Source organism: Poromitra crassiceps (assembly GCF_964638095.1).
Source record: "Poromitra crassiceps genome assembly, contig: HAP1_SCAFFOLD_289, whole genome shotgun sequence".
NCBI lineage: Eukaryota > Metazoa > Chordata > Actinopteri > Beryciformes > Melamphaidae > Poromitra > Poromitra crassiceps.
Window position 1 is genome coordinate 25001 of NW_028152111.1, and position 22500 is coordinate 47500.

At 44.6% G+C, this 22500-nt stretch overlaps 1 protein-coding gene across 1 annotated transcript in view; it reads left to right on the top strand.

Moving 5' to 3' along the window:
- LOC310770988 (glutamate receptor ionotropic, kainate 5-like) overlaps window positions 1–22500 on the top strand; it is a gene marked incomplete at both ends in the record, with an annotated part of 102679 nt that overhangs the window by 9688 nt on the left and 70491 nt on the right. The window contains 3 exons of the mRNA XM_083663681.1: window positions 4903–5081; window positions 6146–6199; window positions 14334–14495. Of these exons, the coding sequence (XP_083519807.1) occupies window positions 4903–5081; window positions 6146–6199; window positions 14334–14495 (395 nt within the window). The remainder of the gene's footprint in view (window positions 1–4902; window positions 5082–6145; window positions 6200–14333; window positions 14496–22500) is intronic.

Genomic DNA, 22500 nt, shown 5'->3' on the forward strand with positions numbered 1-22500 from the left:
GACGTGGACCATCGCTGCACTTGGCCAGTTTCTCCTGCTGTCCCGGTTGTTGCTCCGCCCCCTCTGCCGATCTGGGGAGAGTTATGAACTAGCACGATTCCTCCTCCGACACATGTGCAGTAGCCAGCCACTTCTTTTCAGCTGAAAGCATGGAGTTTCCCCGGCAGGACGTAACGTGTGGGAGGATCACGTTATCCCCCCCCCCCCCCCCCCAGTTCCACTCAGGCGCCCTGACCGACCAGAGGGAGGCACTGGTGCAGCGACCAGGACTCATACCCCACTGGCTTCCCCGCGTGCGCGCCAAATGTGTCTGTATAGGAACGTCTGACCAATCCAGAAGTACTGTACCGCTGCCGGGACTTGAACCCGGGTCTCCGCGGTGGTATAGGCGTGCTTTCACCTCTACACGACCCATACGCCCGTGCCGCTCTATCTGTCTCCTCTCTGCTTTGCTCAGCATTGTTCATCATTCTGTCTCTTCATTTCCTCCTCCACGTCTCTTCCTCTCCTCAGCTGGATGCTCACAGCGTGACCTCGTAACATTTCAAGGCTGAAAGCGTTTCAGTGTTCAGCCTGCAGACTTGACTCGCCTCATCCTGCAGCTCCTGCTTGATTACTCATGTCTGGCCACTTTGCCCCTGCTAGTTAAAACGCTCCGCTGGAAGTAGAAAGTTCAAGAAGTTGCTGAACGTGGCTGATGAACGCAGCTCATTCAGTTTCTGCAGCGTTTCCTCAACACGTGTTCACTCCCAAATGCTCAAATACAGACGTTTGGTCAGGATGCCTTGGCCTGACTTTTTAACGTACTGGGTCCTTCTGTCATCACTCACTGTGAACTGACCCGACTCATCTCCACTCCAGCCAGCGTCTCATCTCCACTCCACCCAGCGTCGCCAGCGACTCAGGGCCTGGTCATCACAGGGCCTGGTCGTCACAGGGCCTGGTCGTCACAGGGCCTGGTCGTCACAGGGCCTGGTCGTCACAGGGCCTGGTCGTCACAGGGCCTGGTCGTCACAGGGCCTGGTCGTCACAGGGCCTGGTCGTCACAGGGCCTGGTCGTCACAGGGCCTGGTCGTCACAGGGCCTGGTCGTCACAGGGCCTGGTCCTCACAGGGCCTGGTCGTCACAGGGCCTGGTCGTCACAGGGCCTGGTCCTCACAGGGCCTGGTCATCACAGGGGCTGGTCGTCACAGGGCCTGGTTGTCACAGGGTCTGAATTGGGTTTTAGGGTCAGTCAGTCAGATGGTGGCGTGTGGAGCTGTGTGAGCAGAGTGGAGTGGAGCGCTCGGTGGATTAGCAGAGTCCCCGCTGAGTGGATTAATCTGTGATGAGCTGCAGCTCTGCGCTCAGCTGCTCTGGCCTCGCCCAAGGTCGACTCTGTGATCATGATCTGAATAACCGCCTGGCCTGGCTGCTGCACACATCACACATCACACAGCATCACCTCCTCTCTGCTCTGCTCTGCTCTGCTCTGCTCACACCATCAGTTAGTTATTTCTTTATTTGTTTTTTGTCTCTCTGCCGGAGTTCTCATGCTTTTTATTCACCTTTTTTTTACGCTCATGTCATCAGAATGAATCCGGTTATATTTGGCCAAATTCCATTTCTTATTTTTACCCCTGCACGTCGTTTACCAGTCTCCCTCGGAACAGAGTTACAAGGGGTAGTGGTTGAAATCTTCCCATATGAAATGGCACAACCTTTCGTGACCTTGATGCATCATTAGTATTCAGACAGACAGTCCCTCTCTGAGCCAGAAACCAGCACAATATGAACAGATGACCAAATCACTTAGGCCTACCTGAGCATCAACAGAAAAGTCAGCAATGTTAATAACAACCACACGCGTACAGCAATGTGTACAGCCAAAGAAATTACTATAATTATAAAACCAAAATGCATGAAACTTTCATTCCAACTGCGTATAGTTGACCACCAAATAGAAAACCCTAACCCTGCCTGTAGAAACATCAATACAACAGCATAGAAACAACAAATCAAAGTAATAGTTTCTCAGTGCCTTTGGCCTCGGCGGGCCACACACACACACGCACGCACACACACACACACACACACGCACTCATGCACGCACGCGCGCGCACACACACACACACACACACACACACACATGCACACACACACACACACACACACACACACACACACACACACACGCACTCATGCACACACACACACACACACACACACACACACACACCACAATGATGGACACCGCGCTGACATACACAATGCAGTGATTCAGCACCCTGGCCAGCTCCTGTGTTGGAGGACAGCCATTCAGTTTGTGAACATAAACAACTTTCTCCCAAAGCAACTGGAGAGCAACATGTGGCCTAGTATAGTGCTTCCTAAACTGGGGTCAGTTCCCTCCTCTCCCCCCCCTCTCTTCTCATCTACTCTCCCCTCATCTCCTCTTGTCTCCTCTCTTCTCTCCTCTCTCCTCTCCCCTCCTCTCCTTTCCTCCCCTCTCCTCTCCTCTCCTCCCTTCTCCCTTCCTCTCTTCTCCTCTCTCCTCTCCTCTCTCCTCTCCTCTTTTTTCCTCCCCTCTCCTCTCCTCTCTTCTCCCCTCCTCTCTTCTCCTCTCTCCCCTCCTCTCCTCTCCTCTCCCCTCCTCTCTTCTCCTCTCTCCCCTCCTCTCTTCTCCTCTCTCCCCTCCTCTCTTCTCCTCCCTCCCCTCCTCTCTCCTCTCCTCTCCTCTCTTCTCCTCTCTCCCCTCCTCTCCTCTCCTCTCCCCTCCTCTCTTCTCCTCTCTCCCCTCCTCTCTTCTCCTCTCTCCCCTCCTCTCTTCTCCTCCTCTCTTCTCCTCTCTCCTCTCCCCTCCTCTCCTCTCCTCTCCTCTCTCGGTGTTTAGCGTCATAGCGGTGGTGTTTAACGGCCCAGTGTTGTGGCGTGGAGGGGCAGTTAAACCCAGCAGGGCCGTGCAGATGCTTTATGGCTGCGATTAGCGGAGACATGGCCGGCGCTCGTGTCAGGGCCGCACGTGGGGGGAGCAGGTCGTACGGAGGCCTGGGATGGAGGCTGATAAACCCCCTCTCCAGACAATGCTTCTACCTGTATAACATAGGGCAGGGATACTCAACTTGCTTTTCCCGGGGGCCACTTTCGTGAAATGATAGAAGGCCAGGGGCCAGTTAATAAACAATCAATATACATTTTTCTGTAGCGGATTGTAGGTTTTTGGGGTGTCAGCCGGAGTTTAGTCTGACAATGTTGTGCACACCGGATAGTTAGGTTAAGTTAGTTAGGTTAACACGTTGAGTGCCATAGCCGAGATATCTCGTCTTACATAATCCAACGGTTGAGTGCCATAGACGAGCTATCTCGTCTTACATAAACATTTTTTTTTTTTGACGGTGGGACATCAATCAACCCCTTTTACGTCTTCTATATCAATATTGGGAGGAAGAGAATGTGTATAATCTATTTTACCGACCACTAAGTGGCGACAGTTCTCTCCCAAGACAGAGAGAAAGCCACAGCCAGCCACAGCCAGAGCCACAGCCAGCCAGCGCGCTGGAGAAAGCCAGTGTAATTTTCAAGGAAGTAGCTGGGCGAAAACTCTTTCGATTTCACACACACACACACACACACACACACACACACACACACACACACACACGCACACACGCGCACACACACACACTCGAGTACCTTTGCGCATAAATAAGACCAGAATCGCAAAAGCTTATTCAAAGCTCTCAGCCGACACCTCAAGAAACAGTTTTACAGTCCAGACGGCCGCGGAGAATCCTCCCTCAGCAGCACAGACGGAGGGAGGAGTTTGGAGACACACACACACTCTCTCTCTCTCTCTCTCTCTCTCTCTAGTCCCGAGAGAGAGAGAGAGAGAGAGGAGAGAGAGAGAGAGAGAGAGAGAGAGAGAGAGCACACAGAGTGGGAGACAGACACGCTGTGGGGGCAAAGAACGGACAGAGATCTCTTCCTCTCAGAGCGGCGGAGCAACGCGCGAACACACACACACACACACACACACAATACAGTATACAGACTTGCCCAAGGGCACCCATAATCACAGGCAGGTGACTGTTCTGCTGTTTGATTGAATTTCACAAAACTGCGATTATCTCAGCTTCCTGTCTCATACGCTAAAACCATGCTGTACTCAACGGCTAATATCTACATAACTACTAACTCTGCAAACTAACTCTTTTAGACAGAGAAAGCACACATTCTATTAGTTATTTTTAGATGATTGGTGTTCACGAAGTCTTAACAGAAAAGAATCCTCGGCTGTTGTAAAATGAGCCAGAATCCTCAAAAAAAAACCTGGCACAACTTACCTACAGGATTGAAAAAACGGCTGGCACTCAATGTGTTAAGTACACACATAAGTGCCTGGGTAGCAAGCAGACGGCGGTATTTGACAATTTAGCAGCTAAATCATAGATTATTGAAAGATATTCCATATTCCAGACTGAAATGATATAACAGAAGTGGAGTATTGGCCAGAATGACATGAACATTTGGACACTTATTCAGCGGGTAGCTTGCATGTTGCGTTCAGGTGCACTGTAAAAAAAAAAATAATAATAAAAATTGCAATTCCATCGCGGGCCGCACAGGGGGCGCCCGCGGGCCGCATGTGGCCCGCAGGCCGCAAGTAGAGTATCACTGAGATAGGAGTTGCACGACTCCTGATTTTTTCAAGCCGACTTTTCTATCAATAAAGTTTTGAGTCGACGTCAACCAGTCATCACATGACCGGTCATCACATGACCGGTCATCACATGGTGCAGTGTTGGTAAAAAAAATAAAGAGTCGGTCTCGCTCACTGAGTTGATGATGTCGCATCAGACACACACACACACACACACACACACACACACATTCACTTCCTGTGTCCTGGCCCCTCCCCCCCAGGCCTGCTGCGATTGGAGGAACTGGTGCGGCGCTTCCTGATCTCCAGGGAGACGCTGTCGGTGCGCATGCTGGACGACAGTCTGGACCCCACCCCCCTGCTCAAGGAGATCCGCGACGACAAGGTGGCCACCATCATCATCGACGCCAACGCCTCCATGTCCTACCGCATCCTCAAAAAGGTCAGGCAGCTGTGAGAGCACGATTGTGGGATGTATGGGATGGGATGGGGTGGGGGGCATTTTGACTTTACAAATGCATTATCATGTCAAATGTGTTCTGATATTGCTCAACGTTTTTTTTTTCTTGTCACTTTCATCAAATAAAACACACTTGAAAAGGAAAAGCTTTGGTTGTAACGTTCACGACTTTGCGTGCAGCCTGTGCTGTGCGTGCTGAGATGTACTCTCTACTTGCATCATTTTAAGCAGCGTGATCTCATAAAAAGTCATGAACCACTGCCTGCATGACCTGAATGTAGATTGTGACATCCTCAGAGCTGTGATGTCCTCAGAGCTGTGATGTCCTCAGAGCTGTGATGTCCTCAGAGCTGTTTAGCTTGTGATGTCCTCAGAGCTGTGATGTCCTCAGAGCTGTGGGTAATATAGGGAAGACAATATTACCCTTTTTACACCAAAATGAGCGCAAATAGGTGATTGACTCCGCCAGTAGACGAGTTTGCCTTTCTGTTGTTTTTGTTTGTTTTGGTGTCACCTTCGACATCATGAACGCGCTAACAGGGTTAGCAAACAGTAGAAAGCAGCATGGAGGCCAGTGACTATATTACGGCGGTTACTTTTCTAAATCTTTTAATTCAATCTCTCACCTTGATCTTGCCAGTGTTGCATCTTGCACGATACGAAGAACAAAAATCACTGTTACATGTTGTTCCCAAAACAAAAAAATCATGTTCCTGCCTGGCTATTTATAACGTCCGGGACTTGAATGCGCGTCATAGCATTGCACCGGAAAAAGGATGAAAATGTGCATGTCCGCCCCGGGTGTCATGTTTCCATCACTGCCGTTTGGAGCTGGAGCTGAGAAATAGGCGCGTTCTGCAGAGCCATTTGACCCGGGATTGAATGCTGATTGGAACCGTTTACACTGAATACAAAAGCCAGATGTTATAGCGTGTTGGTGGGTTTTGCTCCAGTGTGAAAGGGGTTTTGGTAAGGCTACAAAATGGCCTAGTTTTTTCTTGCTCTCCGACATGAGTGTCCTTGTCCTTCCTCCTGTCTTCCCTCAGGCCAGCGAGCTGGGCATGATGTCCGCCTTCTACAAGTACATCCTCACCACCATGGTAAGACACCTTCTCTCCTTCCACTCGACCCTATATCCTCCTTTCCTACTTCCTTTCCTCTTCCCTTCCTCCAAACAGTCGGAGCCATCTTCAGCTTTCCCTCTCCACCGTCCTGCTCTCTTGCCTCTTGTCTCCTCTTGTTTCTTCTCATTTCCTCTCCGCCCGCCTCACCCGCTCTCTTTTCATTTCCTATCCTTTCCTTAACCATTCCTTCCTATCAGCTCTAACCTCTCTGTTCTCTATCTCCTCCATTCCTTCCATCAAAGAATGGCCGTCGCAGCTAAAATGATTCGTTTAGACCCCGACTCCACCTCCACTTTGACATTTTGACCATGTGGAAAATCAGTGCACCATCTACTGTGTCCACTCAGCACTCTCTTCAGAGTGTTGCCTCGTTATCAAATCCGTTCCGCTTGCTTATTGAGAGAATGCCCAAATCAATGAAATTCCATACCACATTTTCACTGCTACCTTGCAACCCAGGCAGATTCTCACATACTGTAGCTATAAGGTTAGATAGTCTTTGATGGCTGGATGCCAGCCCACACAATGTTCAGGAAATGGTGAACTTTGCTGGAAAGCACAGCTTGGCATTTCACTAAATGTTGGTATTTTGTTTTGGGCCCTTGCTTCCAGGCAGCCCATCCTCTCCTATAATTCAAATCCACAATATTCTCTGCTGGCCTCTCATCTCCTGTCCTTTCCTGTCCACTCACCTCCTCTGTTTTCATTTCCTTCACGCTTCTTTCCTTTCCTCTTTTACTTTCCTTTCTTCTTTTTATTTTTTTTATTTTTTATTTAACCAGTTAAAATCCCATTGAGGCCGGGGCCTCTTTTACAAGAGAGAACTGGCCAAGAAGCCGGAAAAGTTACACATCAGAAATACTGTACATGAGTGCATGTAAATAGAAAAGTACAGAATCAACAAAGAGAATCAACAAAGACACAGACTACCAATAATTCACCGTAGGCGAGTATAAAACACAGCAGCACACTTACAAGAAATAAAACCAATGATCAATTACAGGTAAAAGTACAAAAACATCCAGATTACAGAAAAATGTAACCGTGTACACATGAAAAAAAACAGTATGCAAAGGACCTAAATATAAGAATTATGCAGCAAAACATGACTCTCTCTCGTAACGGGACAAGCCCCGTCCTCCATTGTCACACGAACACCACAACACATGTATGCGGCCACAACACACTCATGCTGACGGTGGCCGGTGAAAAGTGTCCTCTGCATTTAACCCATCCAGGCTTGTCCTTTCCTCCGGGGGGCAGGCCAGGAGCAGTGGTCGTTTTCTCGTACAGCGCCCGGGGACCAACTTTGGATGTTGTCGTCACTGGTCGGATGACGATGACGATCTGATCTTCTGCATGTTTTTAGTGGGGGGGGTTATATACGGAGGAACCCCCTGGGGGAGCACGGGGAGAACATGCAAACTCCACACAGAGAGAAAGGCCCTTACGACGAGATACCCCACCTGGGCAGTAGGCACTGAAGATATGGGGGGGAACACAACCACAGCGCCCACAGTGTCCCAGGCAAGAATCAAACTCAGGACCTTCTGACTGTGAGGCGACAGCTCTACCACTGAGCCACTGGGATTCAGAAAGGTATTGTTTGAAAACTGATAAAGGAACCAGAGAAGCCAATTTAAGATTGGACTGCAGGTCATTCCAGGACCAAGGGCCAAAATAAGAGAAGTTTCTTTTACCAGATTCATTTTCATTCATTTGCACATATTTAAAAAAGACAGAATGAGCCGGTAGAGACAGGAAACCTTATTTGCGCTTATTCTGGGTCTCTACCTTCATTCCTTCCTTCAGATCAATCCCAACATTGCTCTCTCCTTCCTCGTTCCCTTTCCTTGAACCTCCCTCCTGCCAATCCCAGCCTCTCTGTTCCCCCTCCCACACACGTCTTTCCTCACATGTCATGTGACCAAGGTCATGTGACCAAGACAACAGCGAGGAAGGAGGGTCATGTGACCAAGACAACAGAGAAGAAGGCAGTGAGACAATGATGAGCCTTATCATTGTCCTAATAGGATGCAGGGAGTTAGAAATGGGATGGAACGCTGGCTCAGTGGTTAGCACTGCTGCCTCACAGCAAGAAGGTCCCAGTTTATCCGTCCCACCTCCTTTCTGTGTGGAGTTTCCATGTTCTTCTGTGTTTGTGTGGGTTTTTTCCAGGTGGACAATGGAGACAATGGAGAAACAAACCCAGTTGGGCTCATTTGAGGACAACCTAATCGAATGCATGGACTTGTTTTCTTTATCATATCCCAAGACTAAAGTTCCCAGGCGTTAGCAAGTCGACTCTTTTTCTTCTTAGGCAATAAAATAACTTTGGTTATGTTTTGGGTTATGGTTAAATACCAAAATGTTTTACGCCTGTTGCCTCACCACATCACCTTTAGTGTGCACCGGCATCATTCAATTTCACAGCTGTGGTGTCTATTTCAGATGTTGTGAAAGTTGTATAGGGGTCCTCCTGACCAATAGCCAACATAGGACGCATTTGGAACGCGTTGTGTCTCCTCCAATCATCTCAGCCCCTCCACAACTCCCCTGTCTCATCAGAATTGCATGCTGGGCCGGCTGCTGTTTGTCATAGTTATGGTGTCTCTGTCCAGTGGCGTTGTTCTTGTGCAAGGAGATAAGCCTCCGTCTGCGAGCGCCACTGTCTCGCAGCCTCTAATGCAAGGGTGCCGCACACACCCAAGGGTGAAACCAGAGCTCCCCGTGCCAGAACTTTGGACAGAGACCAAAGTAAAATTGCACTACCAACACACACACACACACACACACACGGGCGCACGTGCGCACAGATAAAAACACCTATATATATATATATATACCTGCAGTCCTGTCTTTGACCCGTCTTTACCTTTGTGCTGAAACACACGCTGACTGCTGACTGTTAAAAGAAGAGTGGGATTCAAATGACACAAAATAAATAATTAAAAACAGGAGAGGGGTTATGTAGGACACATACAGCAGTAATTTAACACAGCCCGGGTATTGTGCTAGTACCAGTCACACAGAGACAGGTATTCTGCTAGTAGACATAATGCATAAATACAGTGTGTGTGTGGGGGCGGGGAAGGGGGGGGTTGTTTTCTCTGAGGCCTAATAGAAATGGGGACATTCTTGGTTCCTGGCAGAAGCCTGGTTTAAGCAAAAAAGCTAAATTGGTATTGGTGTAAATAACAAATGACAGAATAGTGATGTTAGGCGAGGAAGTCTTGGCTTACAGCATTATAAATGGCTGGCCTCCATGTTTGAGCACACAGCTCTCCCTGACACGTCTTCCTGTCCCCACTGTATAAACGTCTCTGTGTGCAGCGAGGGTCAAACACAACATCGGCTCAACTTCATTAAATTCCAGCTAAATTAGCGCCGGAGCGCCCATTGACTCCTGATGAATGAATGCCTTTTGGGCCTGTTCCAGTTTCTATTTGCATAATGCTGTCCCCACAGGTAACACCGCACAAGGACATCATGATGTCATCATGATGTGATATATGTGCTGCAAAGAGACAGAACATACAATAGACAGAGGTTTTCAAAGTGGGAGGCGGGCCTCCCCATGGGGGTGGGGCTCCAAGCAGTTTCAGGGGAGGCTCAGTGAATGGTAGTGATACAGCATGACATTGGTTATCGAAATGAGATCATATAGAATAGCATAAATATGTGTGATTTGGTTAAAGAGATAGTTCAAAGATTCAGTCGTTTTAGGGGATTTTAAAGTTTTTCCCACTTTCCCACAGTCAGAAACAAATACATGTCTTCAGACAGACCTGTGTTATGTATTTGTTGTCGTCTGAAGTATGTCAAACAGCAATATCAGGATATCATGGCTCAATTGTTGAGTGTCTATGGGATCAAATAATAATCGTGATCCATAGGCATCCAGGAATTGAGCAAGGGGGGGGGGGGGGGGGGCTTTTTCCAAGCTTTGTCTGCGGGGAGGCCCACAGTCTCTGACTTTGAAAACCCTGGGACTAGGCTATAATGTGCATTTACTCTACACATCTCCTTGCAACTACAGCTGGCACCATCATGGAAATCCATTGGCGGATTGGCTGTGCACAAATAATATCTAAATCTCCACGGCCAGCTAGAAACAGAGCCAGTTGAGTCAGCTTGTTGTGGTGTGGCTATATAGATCCATTCAGTAATGATCTCAGTCAAAGTGAATCGTGTGATGAGGTGGATTTGTGTCCAAATGTAGGTTAGTGTCACACAGTAATGCAGGAGCACACTGGAAACACACAGTAACGCTGGAGCACACTGGAAACACACAGTAACGCTGGAGCACACTGGAAACGGGAGTATTTTATGCAACAATCTCCATATTCTCTGATTTACTTAGCTTAGCACACAGCTTACTTTACTTACATTTTAACCGTGAGTCACATTTCATGTTTTGGTTATAATTTACGCCTAAGCCAAACCATAATCCTACTCTTAAACAAGCTGTTTTACGTTTTACAACATAACCAAAGTTCTTAAAGTAATTGTATTTGTCTTTAATGTCGGAAAGGCAGGGAGGTTTTCAAATTACCCGCCGTTTGGTTTCAAATTTACATTGAGATTGTAGGTTTGCAAAATGTAAAACATTTAAGAAACACATTTTGCAGCCGTTTTGTTTTGAAATTGCCGTTAGATATTCGACATATCCCTGCTTTGCTTTGAGGACACATGAGATGCTAATGTTCTCGTACTGCAGAGGTCCTCGCTCCCTCTGTGCTCTGCTGCGGTCTGCTGACATCACAGCATCACGCCTGCCCTCTGCTGGCAGCTCTGAGCACTGCAGGCCTGTCTGACGTGACAGCATCACGCCTGCCCTCTGCTGTCAGCTCTGAGCACTGCAGGCCTGATGTCACAGCATCACGCCTGCCCTCTGCTGGCAGCTCTGAGCACTGCAGGCCTGATGTCACAGCATCACGCCTGCCCTCTGCTGTCAGCTCTGAGCACTGCAGGCCTGATGTCACAGCATCACGCCTGCCCTCTGCTGTCAGCTCTGAGCACTGCAGGCCTGTCTTTCTGCTTTCTCCTCCCCTCCAGCCAGCAACTCTCTGTCACAGCTACAGTTGGACGGCGCTCTTGGCCGTGGCTGAAATTGATTTGGCAACCGGCGGACACGTCAACAAACAACAGTTTCCCAACAAGCTGGGACATGATTGAGTAAATAACTGTCGAGTGGAAAAAAAATAAAAAAAATAACCCTCAAACACGATTAGCAGTCACGCTAAACGGTTGGCCGCCGAAGGTTCCAGGGTTGAAATATTCCCAAGATCCTCGACTGAATAGGACATTAGGCGCCTTACTGGTGAAGATAATAATTCTCACATAACTGATCAATGGATGTGACTGTCCTTCAGGTGCCTTGGTGAGGCTCCAGGCCATGTATTGTAGACCCAGGTGCAGCTTTGGTCAATTCAGTCCATGTTGCTCTTTCCAGAACATTTGGCTTTGTAAATGTAATCAGAAAGTCTTATGAAGATTAAGAAGAGCTCTCAGTGCAGCAATGAAACCTAAAGCTGAATAATATAAACGTCCCAAAACAAGCTTCTACAATACATCACATTATTATGTTAGGCATTTAGATGCTTTTATCCAGGGTGACTTATGATGGATGCAACAGCAACCGAGAGCTGACAGAGCAAAGACCCAAACCTCAGCACTAAAAACTATATTGACAACCTGTCTAACTGACTCACCTGTCTTAACAACCTGTCTAACTGACTCACCTGTCTAACTTCATCTTCATCGTCTTCATTCTCCTTACACATCCAGGTGCAGTTTCCAGCAAGCCCACATCACAATTTATACACTAATTCTATGTGTTTAATGCAATATAAACATACTTATAATATGTTATAATCTGCTTATAGCACTGTATAATCGTAGTTAGGACCCATGCATATGAATAATGCTTTATAACAATAATCATATCACATTAATATAAAGCACAGTGCAAGTCCTGTTTACCTTAACCTTATAAGCCATTATAAAATGCTTTATAATGTTTTCTGATTCCTGTTAGAAAGCATTGTGAATATTTATGAGTGTTTATGACTATAATTATACAGTGCTACTCTATAAGCACATCATAATACATTATAAGTATGTTTATATAATGCATTATAGACATGGGCGTTTTTTCCCCCTCTCAATATTCTGTAATGATATGATATAATATTGTGTTGGACTGTTCAGACAACATCCCCCAGCAGAAGCTAAGTAGTTTGACTGTAAGAATGTGTGTCTGCCTGCCAAACACAAAGCCTCCAGGGCCGCAGCAACACTTTGAGTCTGTTTGTTCCAGCAGTGTGTAAACAGCACACTTCTTCTTCAAGGAGTATTTGAAGTCCCATGCAGTGTTTGATGTCCATCTCATTTCTTTTTCTCTCCTTGAGAGAGTGGACTGGAGAGTCTGCAACCGACTAAAACAACAACAAGCAAAACAACACCCAGTCAAAGCCCTCGCTCCCTTTTGCCCTTCTCACCCTTTCCGCTGTTCTTTGATACGTCCCGTCGTGTAGGCTCCTCCCCATCCCCCCGGTCCCGTCTCGTCACATGGCTCCCTCCCCCCCCCGACCGCTTCAAAAGAAATTATTCCCCTCTCATCTTGCTTTTCTTTTTTCTTTTCTTTTCTTTTCTTTTCTTTTCTTTTCTTTTCTTTTCTTTTCTTTTCTTTTCTTATATTCTCTCTCTCTCTCCCTCTCCCTCTCTCCCTCTCCCTCTCTCTCTCTCTCCCTCTCTCTCTCTCCCTCTTTCTCTCTCTTTCTCTCTCTTGTCTAAGGGACTGTTCACATATGCATTTTTTTTTGGAAGAGGGTAGCTCAGTTTGACAACAATGAAGCCGATGTGGAAATGCCTTTTATGACCTCAGTAGACACATTCTTAATATACGGTAATGAGTTTATGATCTGAATCACTGGTTTCAACTCTTCTTATATACAGCCTGATGTTCACTTTGTAAATAATGATCTCATTTAGAGTCAAATAGATGATCAAGCAGACTATGTTTTCACGTGTGATTGACAGGTCACCTGTCACCGATCGCAGACCAATAGCAGGGAAGCTGCTGTCTCTGTAACCAGTAACCTGGTTAACACTTCTAGCAATAGTGTTGTGGGACAAGCAAATGCTTACCAGATATTTCCAATACATGTCCAGTATAATCCATATGACCTTTATCATTGCTGGTACAGTAACGTAAATTCATTGATTACAATGTCCTATTTCTCCACTTTTCTCTATAGACACTTTCACTTTTTAATTGTTGTTGGGAAATGGCCAGCGAGCATCACCGTCATCACGATGGAGGCAGTTCACATCACGCGGCGCTTTTCTGAAAAGTTTAATATTTCTCACATTTGGAAAGAGCTTCGCTGGATCCTCCCACACCACAGAGTTGAGTTTGGCTGCTCTTGGTCTTGCGTCGTCATATGCAAATGCCTTTTCTCGGGCTTTCTAACCTTCCAAGCCAATGAGCGCGGCCCAACAGGCGGGGAGCAGCCGTTGTCAAGTGTGGTTGTTGTCCCCAAGACCGGTGGGATCCATAATAACGCCTCCCCGAGGAGTATAAACAACAATGGCTGCCATTGCCTGCTGTCGAGGCTGTTTTAAATTGATTACAAATTGATTACCAAATACTTAGAAATCTGTACAGCACACTGCTTGGAGGGCATTTTTTTGTTTTACGTTCGCCCGACTAACGTAAGTTTCAAGCCGATATACGTGCTCTCTAGTGATTGGTTGGAATTCCCCTGGAGGATCTCATCATAGAAGTAACTCAGTGTAGAATCTCACTAGAAGAGGAAAATGAGAGTACGAGTTGAATATCGAATATCAGTCTGAATATCAGGCTAGAGGGCAGCTGGGGAAGAAAAGCGATGTGTGGAAACAGCCCCTAATTTGGGACATTTCTGAACAAAATGTAACATGTTCATCACAAAACAGACAAAACATGCAGTTGACCATATTAGCAGTGACGATACCTCCCATTCTTCTCTCTCTGTCTCTCTCTTTTTTCTCCCCCCCTATCTATCTCTCTCTCTCTCTCTCCCTCTCCCCATCTCTCTCTCTCTCTCCCTCTCTCTCTCTGCAGGACTTCCCCCTCCTGCATCTGGATGACATTGTGGACGATCAGTCCAACATCGTGGGCTTCTCCATGCTGAACAGCAGCCATCCCTTCTACCTGGAGTTCATCCGCAGCCTCAACCTTTCCTGGAGGGAAGGCTGCGATGTGAGCCCCTACCCCGGACCAGCGGTGAGAGGGAGAGGGGGAGAGAGAGAAAGAGAGGGGGGGGAGAGAGAGAGAGGGAGGGAGAGGGGGGCGAGAGAGAGAGATGAGGGGAGAGAGAGAAAGAGAGGGGGGAGGGGGAGAGACAGAGAGAGAGAGGGGTGAGAGAGATTTTTGATTTTTAAAATACCTTTATTTACAAATTAAAAAAATCAATAGGGACAGATTTATCCTAGCCTGGTAAACCGCCCGTCACGTGAACTCACATTTCATTTGGTTCTCCGTGACGGTCTGGACCCGCACAGGCAGTTAAGATGATTGGTCGAGCCATGCCGGCTCGACGAATCAGCGGCGGCCGTAGGCGGGCTCAGGCTCGTCTGGGCAAGTAGTGGGTACATGGTCTTTGTAGTTCTTTTCACTCGTCAACATGGCTGCCGCCACGGAAGTGACAGGCAGACTGAATGAAATTGAATGTAACGTTCCCAATTCTATGTATTAAATTCTAAAAAACGACCCTCAACATTTGGGAAGGCTAAGCCACACAACTAGTTCGTTATAATCTAACTAAATGCTTCGAAGGTGACTTTACGACCGTGAGGACTCAATCAATGAATACCACGGAGATCATCCACAGGCACCTTCGGCCATCTGATTGGTTGAAGTTAACACCCACCAGCGGTGATAGACAGATGGGTCATCCAATCACCTGCCAAGTAGCTTGGAAAAAGTGCCCGCCTCCGTCAGCGGGTCTGGTGACTTCATTCCCAGATCGACTGGTTTAGTGAAACCTATGTGGAGCTATACCGTCCATCTGGCAGCGTCAGGTTAGATTTATCCCACACACACCAGAAAGAGAAATCAGACTCCAAAAAGAGTTTTAAAACCCATGCAAATACAGAATTACCCTCCCCCCTCCCTCCAAAAGGTAATCAAATCAACATCCACTCTCCTATATATATATATATATTAGTTAAAAATAAAAGAATAATAATAATTATTATGATAATAATAATAAAAAGTAGCGTTGGCACACATTTGTTTCGTTTAACAGCAGCTACACTGAAACATAATACTAGAGGACACTCTGTAGAGTGCATACCTCCGCTAACATTTCTACAAAGTTACCTGAATCCATTTGGAAGTAAGCTCCTTTTTCTGATTGGCCACGGCCATTGTCCCGCCCCCATTTGGCCAGTGCGGGTGGAAAGTGAATCAGTTCTACGTTGGCCCATGGCCTACTTTTCTATGAAACGTTGTGCAAATCCTCTCGTAACTGTTTGAGATATCAGGTTTATATAAACTCACTAATAGACAGACACATATCCTGCAGACAAACAAACTCACTAATAGACAGACACATATCCTGCAGACAAACAAACTCACTAATAGACAGACACATATCCTGCAGACAAACAAACTCACTAATAGACAGACACATATCCTGCAGACAAACAAACTCACTAATAGACAGACACATATCCTGCAGACAAACAAACTCACTAATACAGACACATATCCTGCAGACAAACAAACTCACTAATAGACAGACACATATCCTGCAGACAAACAAACTCACTAATAGACAGACACATATCCTGCAGACAAACAAACTCACTAATAGACAGACACATATCCTGCAGACAAACAAACTCACTAATAGACAGACACATATCCTGCAGACAAACAAAGTCACTAATAGATAGACACATATCCTGCAGACAAACAAACTCACTAATACAGACACATATCCTGCAGACAAACAAACTCACTAATACAAACACATATCCTGCAGAAAACAAACTCACTAATAGACAGACACATATCCTGCAGACAAACAAAGTCACTAATACAGACACATATCCTGCAGACAAACAAACTCACTAATACAAACACATATCCTGCAGACAAACAAACTCACTAATAGACAGACACATATCCTGCAGACAAACAAGCTCACTAATACAGACACATATCCTGCAAACAAAGTCACTAATACAGACACATATCCTGCAGACAAACAAACTCACTAATACAAACACATATCCTGCAGAAAACAAACTCACTAATAGACAGACACATATCCTGCAGACAAACAAAGTCACTAATAGACAGACACATATCCTGCAGACAAACAAACTCACTAATAGACAGACACATATCCTGCAGACAAACAAAGTCACTAATACAGACACATATCCTGCAGACAAACAAACTCACTAATAGACAGACACATATCCTGCAGACAAACAAAGTCACTAATACAGACACATATCCTGCAGACAAACAAACTCACTAATAGACAGACACATATCCTGCAGACAAACAAACTCACTAATACAGACACATATCCTGCAGACAAACAAACTCACTAATACAAACACATATCCTGCAGACAAACAAACTCACTAATAGACAGACACATATCCTGCAGACAAACAAGCTCACTAATACAGACACATATCCTGCAAACAAAGTCACTAATACAGACACATATCCTGCAGACAAACAAACTCACTAATACAGACACATATCCTGCAGACAAACAAACTCACTAATACAGACACATATCCTGCAGACAAACAAAGTCACTAATACAGACACATATCCTGCAGACAAACAAAGTCACTAATACAGACACATATCCTGCAGACAAACAAACTCACTAATACAGACACATATCCTGCAGACAAACAAACTCACTAATAGACAGACACATATCCTGCAGACAAACAAACTCACTAATACAGACACATATCCTGCAGACAAACAAACTCACTAATACAAACACATATCCTGCAGACAAACAAACTCACTAATAGACAGACACATATCCTGCAGACAAACAAAGTCACTAATACAGACACATATCCTGCAGACAAACAAAGTCACTAATACAGACACATATCCTGCAGACAAACAAAGTCACTAATACAGACACATATCCTGCAGACAAACAAACTCACTAATACAGACACATATCCTGCAGACAAACAAACTCACTAATAGACAGACACATATCCTGCAGACAAACAAACTCACTAATAGACAGACACATATCCTGCAGACAAACAAACTCACTAATAGACAGACACATATCCTGCAGACAAACAAACTCACTAATAGACAGACACATATCCTGCAGACAAACAAACTCACTAATACAGACACATATCCTGCATACAAACAAACTCACTAATAGACAGACACATATCCTGCAGACAAACAAACTCACTAATACAGACACATATCCTGCATACAAACAAACTCACTAATAGACAGACACATATCCTGCAGACAAACAAACTCACTAATAGACAGACACATATCCTGCAGACAAACAAAGTCACTAATACAGACACATATCCTGCAGACAAACAAACTCACTAATACAGACACATATCTTGCATACAAACAAACTCACTAATAGACAGACACATATCCTGCAGACAAACAAACTCACTAATACAGACACATATCTTGCATACAAACAAACTCACTAATAGACAGACACATATCCTGCAGACAAATAAACTCACTAATAGACAGACACATATCCTGCATACAAACAAACTCACTAATAGACAGACACATATCCTGCAGACAAACAAACTCACTAATAGACAGACACATATCCTGCAGACAAACAAAGTCACTAATACAGACACATATCCTGCAGACAAACAAACTCACTAATAGACAGACACATATCCTGCAGACAAACAAACTCACTAATAGACAGACACATATCCTGCAGACAAACAAACTCACTAATAGACAGACACATATCCTGCAGACAAACAAACTCACTAATACAGACACATATCCTGCAGACAAACAAACTCACTAATAGACAGACACATATCCTGCAGACAAACAAACTCACTAATAGACAGACACATATCCTGCAGACAAACAAACTCACTAATAGACAGACACATATCCTGCAGACAAACAAACTCACTAATACAGACACATATCCTGCATACAAACAAACTCACTAATAGATAGGCACATATCCTGCAGACAAACAAACTCACTAATACAGACACATATCCTGCATACAAACAAACTCACTAATAGACAGACACATATCCTGCAGACAAACAAACTCACTAATAGACAGACACATATCCTGCAGACAAACAAAGTCACTAATACAGACACATATCCTGCATACAAACAAACTCACTAATAGACAGACACATATCCTGCAGACAAACACACTCACTAATACAGACACATATCCTGCATACAAACAAACTCACTAATAGACAGACACATATCCTGCAGACAAATAAACTCACTAATAGACAGACACATATCCTGCATACAAACAAACTCACTAATAGACAGACACATATCCTGCATACAAACAAACTCACTAATAGACAGACACATATCCTGCAGACAAATAAACTCACTAATAGACAGACACATATCCTGCAGACAAACAAACTCACTAATAGACAGACACATATCCTGCAGACAAACAAACTCACTAATAGACAGACACATATCCTGCAGACAAACAAACTCACTAATACAGACACATATCCTGCATACAAACAAACTCACTAATAGACAGACACATATCCTGCAGACAAACAAACTCACTAATACAGACACATATCCTGCATACAAACAAACTCACTAATAGACAGACACATATCCTGCAGACAAACAAACTCACTAATAGACAGACACATATCCTGCAGACAAACAAACTCACTAATAGACAGACACATATCCTGCAGACAAACAAACTCACTAATACAGACACATATCCTGCAGACAAACAAACTCACTAATAGACAGACACATATCCTGCAGACAGACAAACTCACTAACAGACAGACACATATCCTGCAGACAAACAAGCTCACTAATACAGACACATATCCTGCAGACAAACAAACTCACTAATAGACAGACACATATCCTGCAGACAAACAAACTCACTAATACAGACACATATCCTGCAGACAAACAAACTCACTAATAGACAGACACATATCCTGCAGACAAACAAACTCACTAATAGACAGACACAAACTCACTAATAGACAGACACATATCCTGCAGACAAACTCACTAATAGACAGACACATATCCTGCAGACAAACAAGCTCACTAATAGACAGACACATATCCTGCATACAAACAAAGTCACTAATACAGACACATATCCTGCAGACAAACAAACTCACTAATACAGACACATATCCTGCAGACAAACAAGCTCACTAATACAGACACATATCCTGCAGACAAACAAACTCACTAATAGACAGACACATATCCTGCAGACAAACAAGCTCACTAATACAGACACATATCCTGCAGACAAACAAACTCACTAATAGACAGACACATATCCTGCAGACAAACAAGCTCACTAATACAGACACATATCCTGCAGACAAACAAACTCACTAATAGACAGACACATATCCTGCAGACAAACAAACTCACTAATAGACAGACACATATCCTGCAGACAAACAAACTCACTAATACAGACACATATCCTGCAGACAAACAAACTCACTAATACAGACACATATCCTGCAGACAAACAAACTCACTAATAGACAGACACATATCCTGCAGACAAACAAGCTCACTAATACAGACACATATCCTGCAGACAAACAAACTCACTAATAGACAGACACATATCCTGCAGACAAACAAGCTCACTAATACAGACACATATCCTGCAGACAAACAAACTCACTAATACAGACACATATCCTGCAGACAAACAAACTCACTAATAGACAGACACATATCCTGCAGACAAACTCACTAATAGACAGACACATATCCTGCAGACAAACAAACTCACTAATAGACAGACACATATCCTGCAGACAAACAAACTCACTAATAGACAGACACAGCCAAACAGCAGCAACAACTCTGTTGGGGCCTGGCGGAGCTAATGACTGGATCTGTTTGAACTGTCTGTCTGTGCCTCTGCAGCCAGACAACACAACACACAGCTCATATGAATTCTTCCTCTTTGATGGAAATGTCTCGTTTAGACCTTCTTAGTTTAAAGACATGTGAGACACGTGGATGTTCTGATGACCACAGATTGCACTTCACTGTAAACTCATTCAATTTCTATTGAGCTGCGTTTGAGTCACTGTGGCGAGCGTGGGCGTTTCATTAAACACAATTTCACAGCTCTGAACGCACTTCATTTAAGTTGGATGACATTATGACAAGTACTTAATCCCATTTGGTGGAAATTTGTCATGCCACTGAAATGCACAAAATAGAGCAGAATATACAAGTGTACACACACACACACACACACACACACACACACGCACGTGCACACACACACACACACACACACGCACATGCACACACACAGCATCGGTCTCCACCCTGGAACAGCATATTATATTAGGGAAATAAACTGATACTAAAGCCTTTTTCTTTGAACTATCCATTAATTATTGTTGGATGAACTTGCTGTGAACTGAACATGAAATTCACATTAGCTGAGACATTCTTTTCCCAGCACCTCCTATGTTGTCTATCCCTCGGCGTCAATATATAGAGCCAAAGTGAACGTCACTTCCTGCCTTTCTCTGTGTACCACCAGGGTCTGAAAAAATATGAATGGTGGTGAACGAGACAGAATTGTTTTTTGATCCCGTTTGAATTGTTATGAAATGTTATTGAAATGTTAATTTTTTTGTCCATTTAAAAGAGAACTATGCATGTTGAGAAAGTCGCAATTTGTCCTGAAACTGAAACGTAAGGTTTAGTTTTGTCAATCTACTACATCTCGTGTCGCACATTATACGTCACCAGTGTTGGGCAAGTTACTGAAAATTGGTAATTAGTTACAGTTACTACTTACTTCTCTCAAAAAGTAATTTAATACCTCTAAAGTTACTAGTTACTTCAAAGAAATAAGTTACTAGGGAAAGTAACGTTTGCATTACTTTTAAAAGTCTGCTTCGATTGTTATTAATGCACACATTATGTTAGCGTCACTGTGCCACAGTGTGGCATTGAACATTCACTTATTGGGGAGGCTCATAGCCTATCAAGGTCATTAGCCTCTGGGCTCTGGCTGCAGCTGCAGCTCTCTCCCCGGACTAGGTCTGAGCATCAGAAACCGGATAGTCCGAAGTTGTCCGTTATTTTCATGTCCTAAAGTAACTAGTAACTAGCCCAGTTACTATTTTAGTAACTGTAACTGAGTTACTAAATTTGAAAAGTATTTAGTTAGATTACTAGTTACTGCAAGAAGTAGTTAAGTTACAGTAACTAGTTTTACTTAGTAACTAGTTACTCCCAACACTGTACGTCACACCATCAACAACAATGGACTGGCGGGAGAGACGTCACTTACGCGACTGGTTGTGCGTATCTTTCTTATTTATAACTTATAGTGCCACAGTTTTATCACAAACTGTCACTTTCCCGACTTTATCGCGTTATCTTTTACATTGACAAACATGACGGGCCCTATCGTCTATTTTAGTAACTGTAACTGAGTTACTAAATTTGAAAAGTAATTAGTTAGATTACTAGTTACTGCAAGAAGTAGTTAAGTTACAGTAACTAGTTACTTGTTACTTAGTAACTAGTTACTCCCAACACTGTACGTCACACCATCAACAACAATGGACTGGCGGGAGAGACGTCACTTACGCGACTGGTTGTGCGTATCTTTCTTATTTATAACTTATAGTGCCACAGTTTTATCACAAACTGTCACTTTCCCGACTTTATCGCGTTATCTTTTACATTGACAAACATGACGGGCCCTATCGTCCCACTGGCCTTATATTAGCGCTTAGTGCCAGGCGCAGCCTATATTAGTGGCCGTGGTACCGGCGCACTCCCTATTTTCGTGTCGGCGCTACACGTGTCCTTAAGCATTATAACCACGCCTTTTAAGCGTAGAATTATTCACAACGTGCTCATTGGAGAAGTGCAGTAAACGAATCACAATGTCCCTTTCATGTTCCATTCCACGGAGCGATCCAATCCGGTCAGAAAA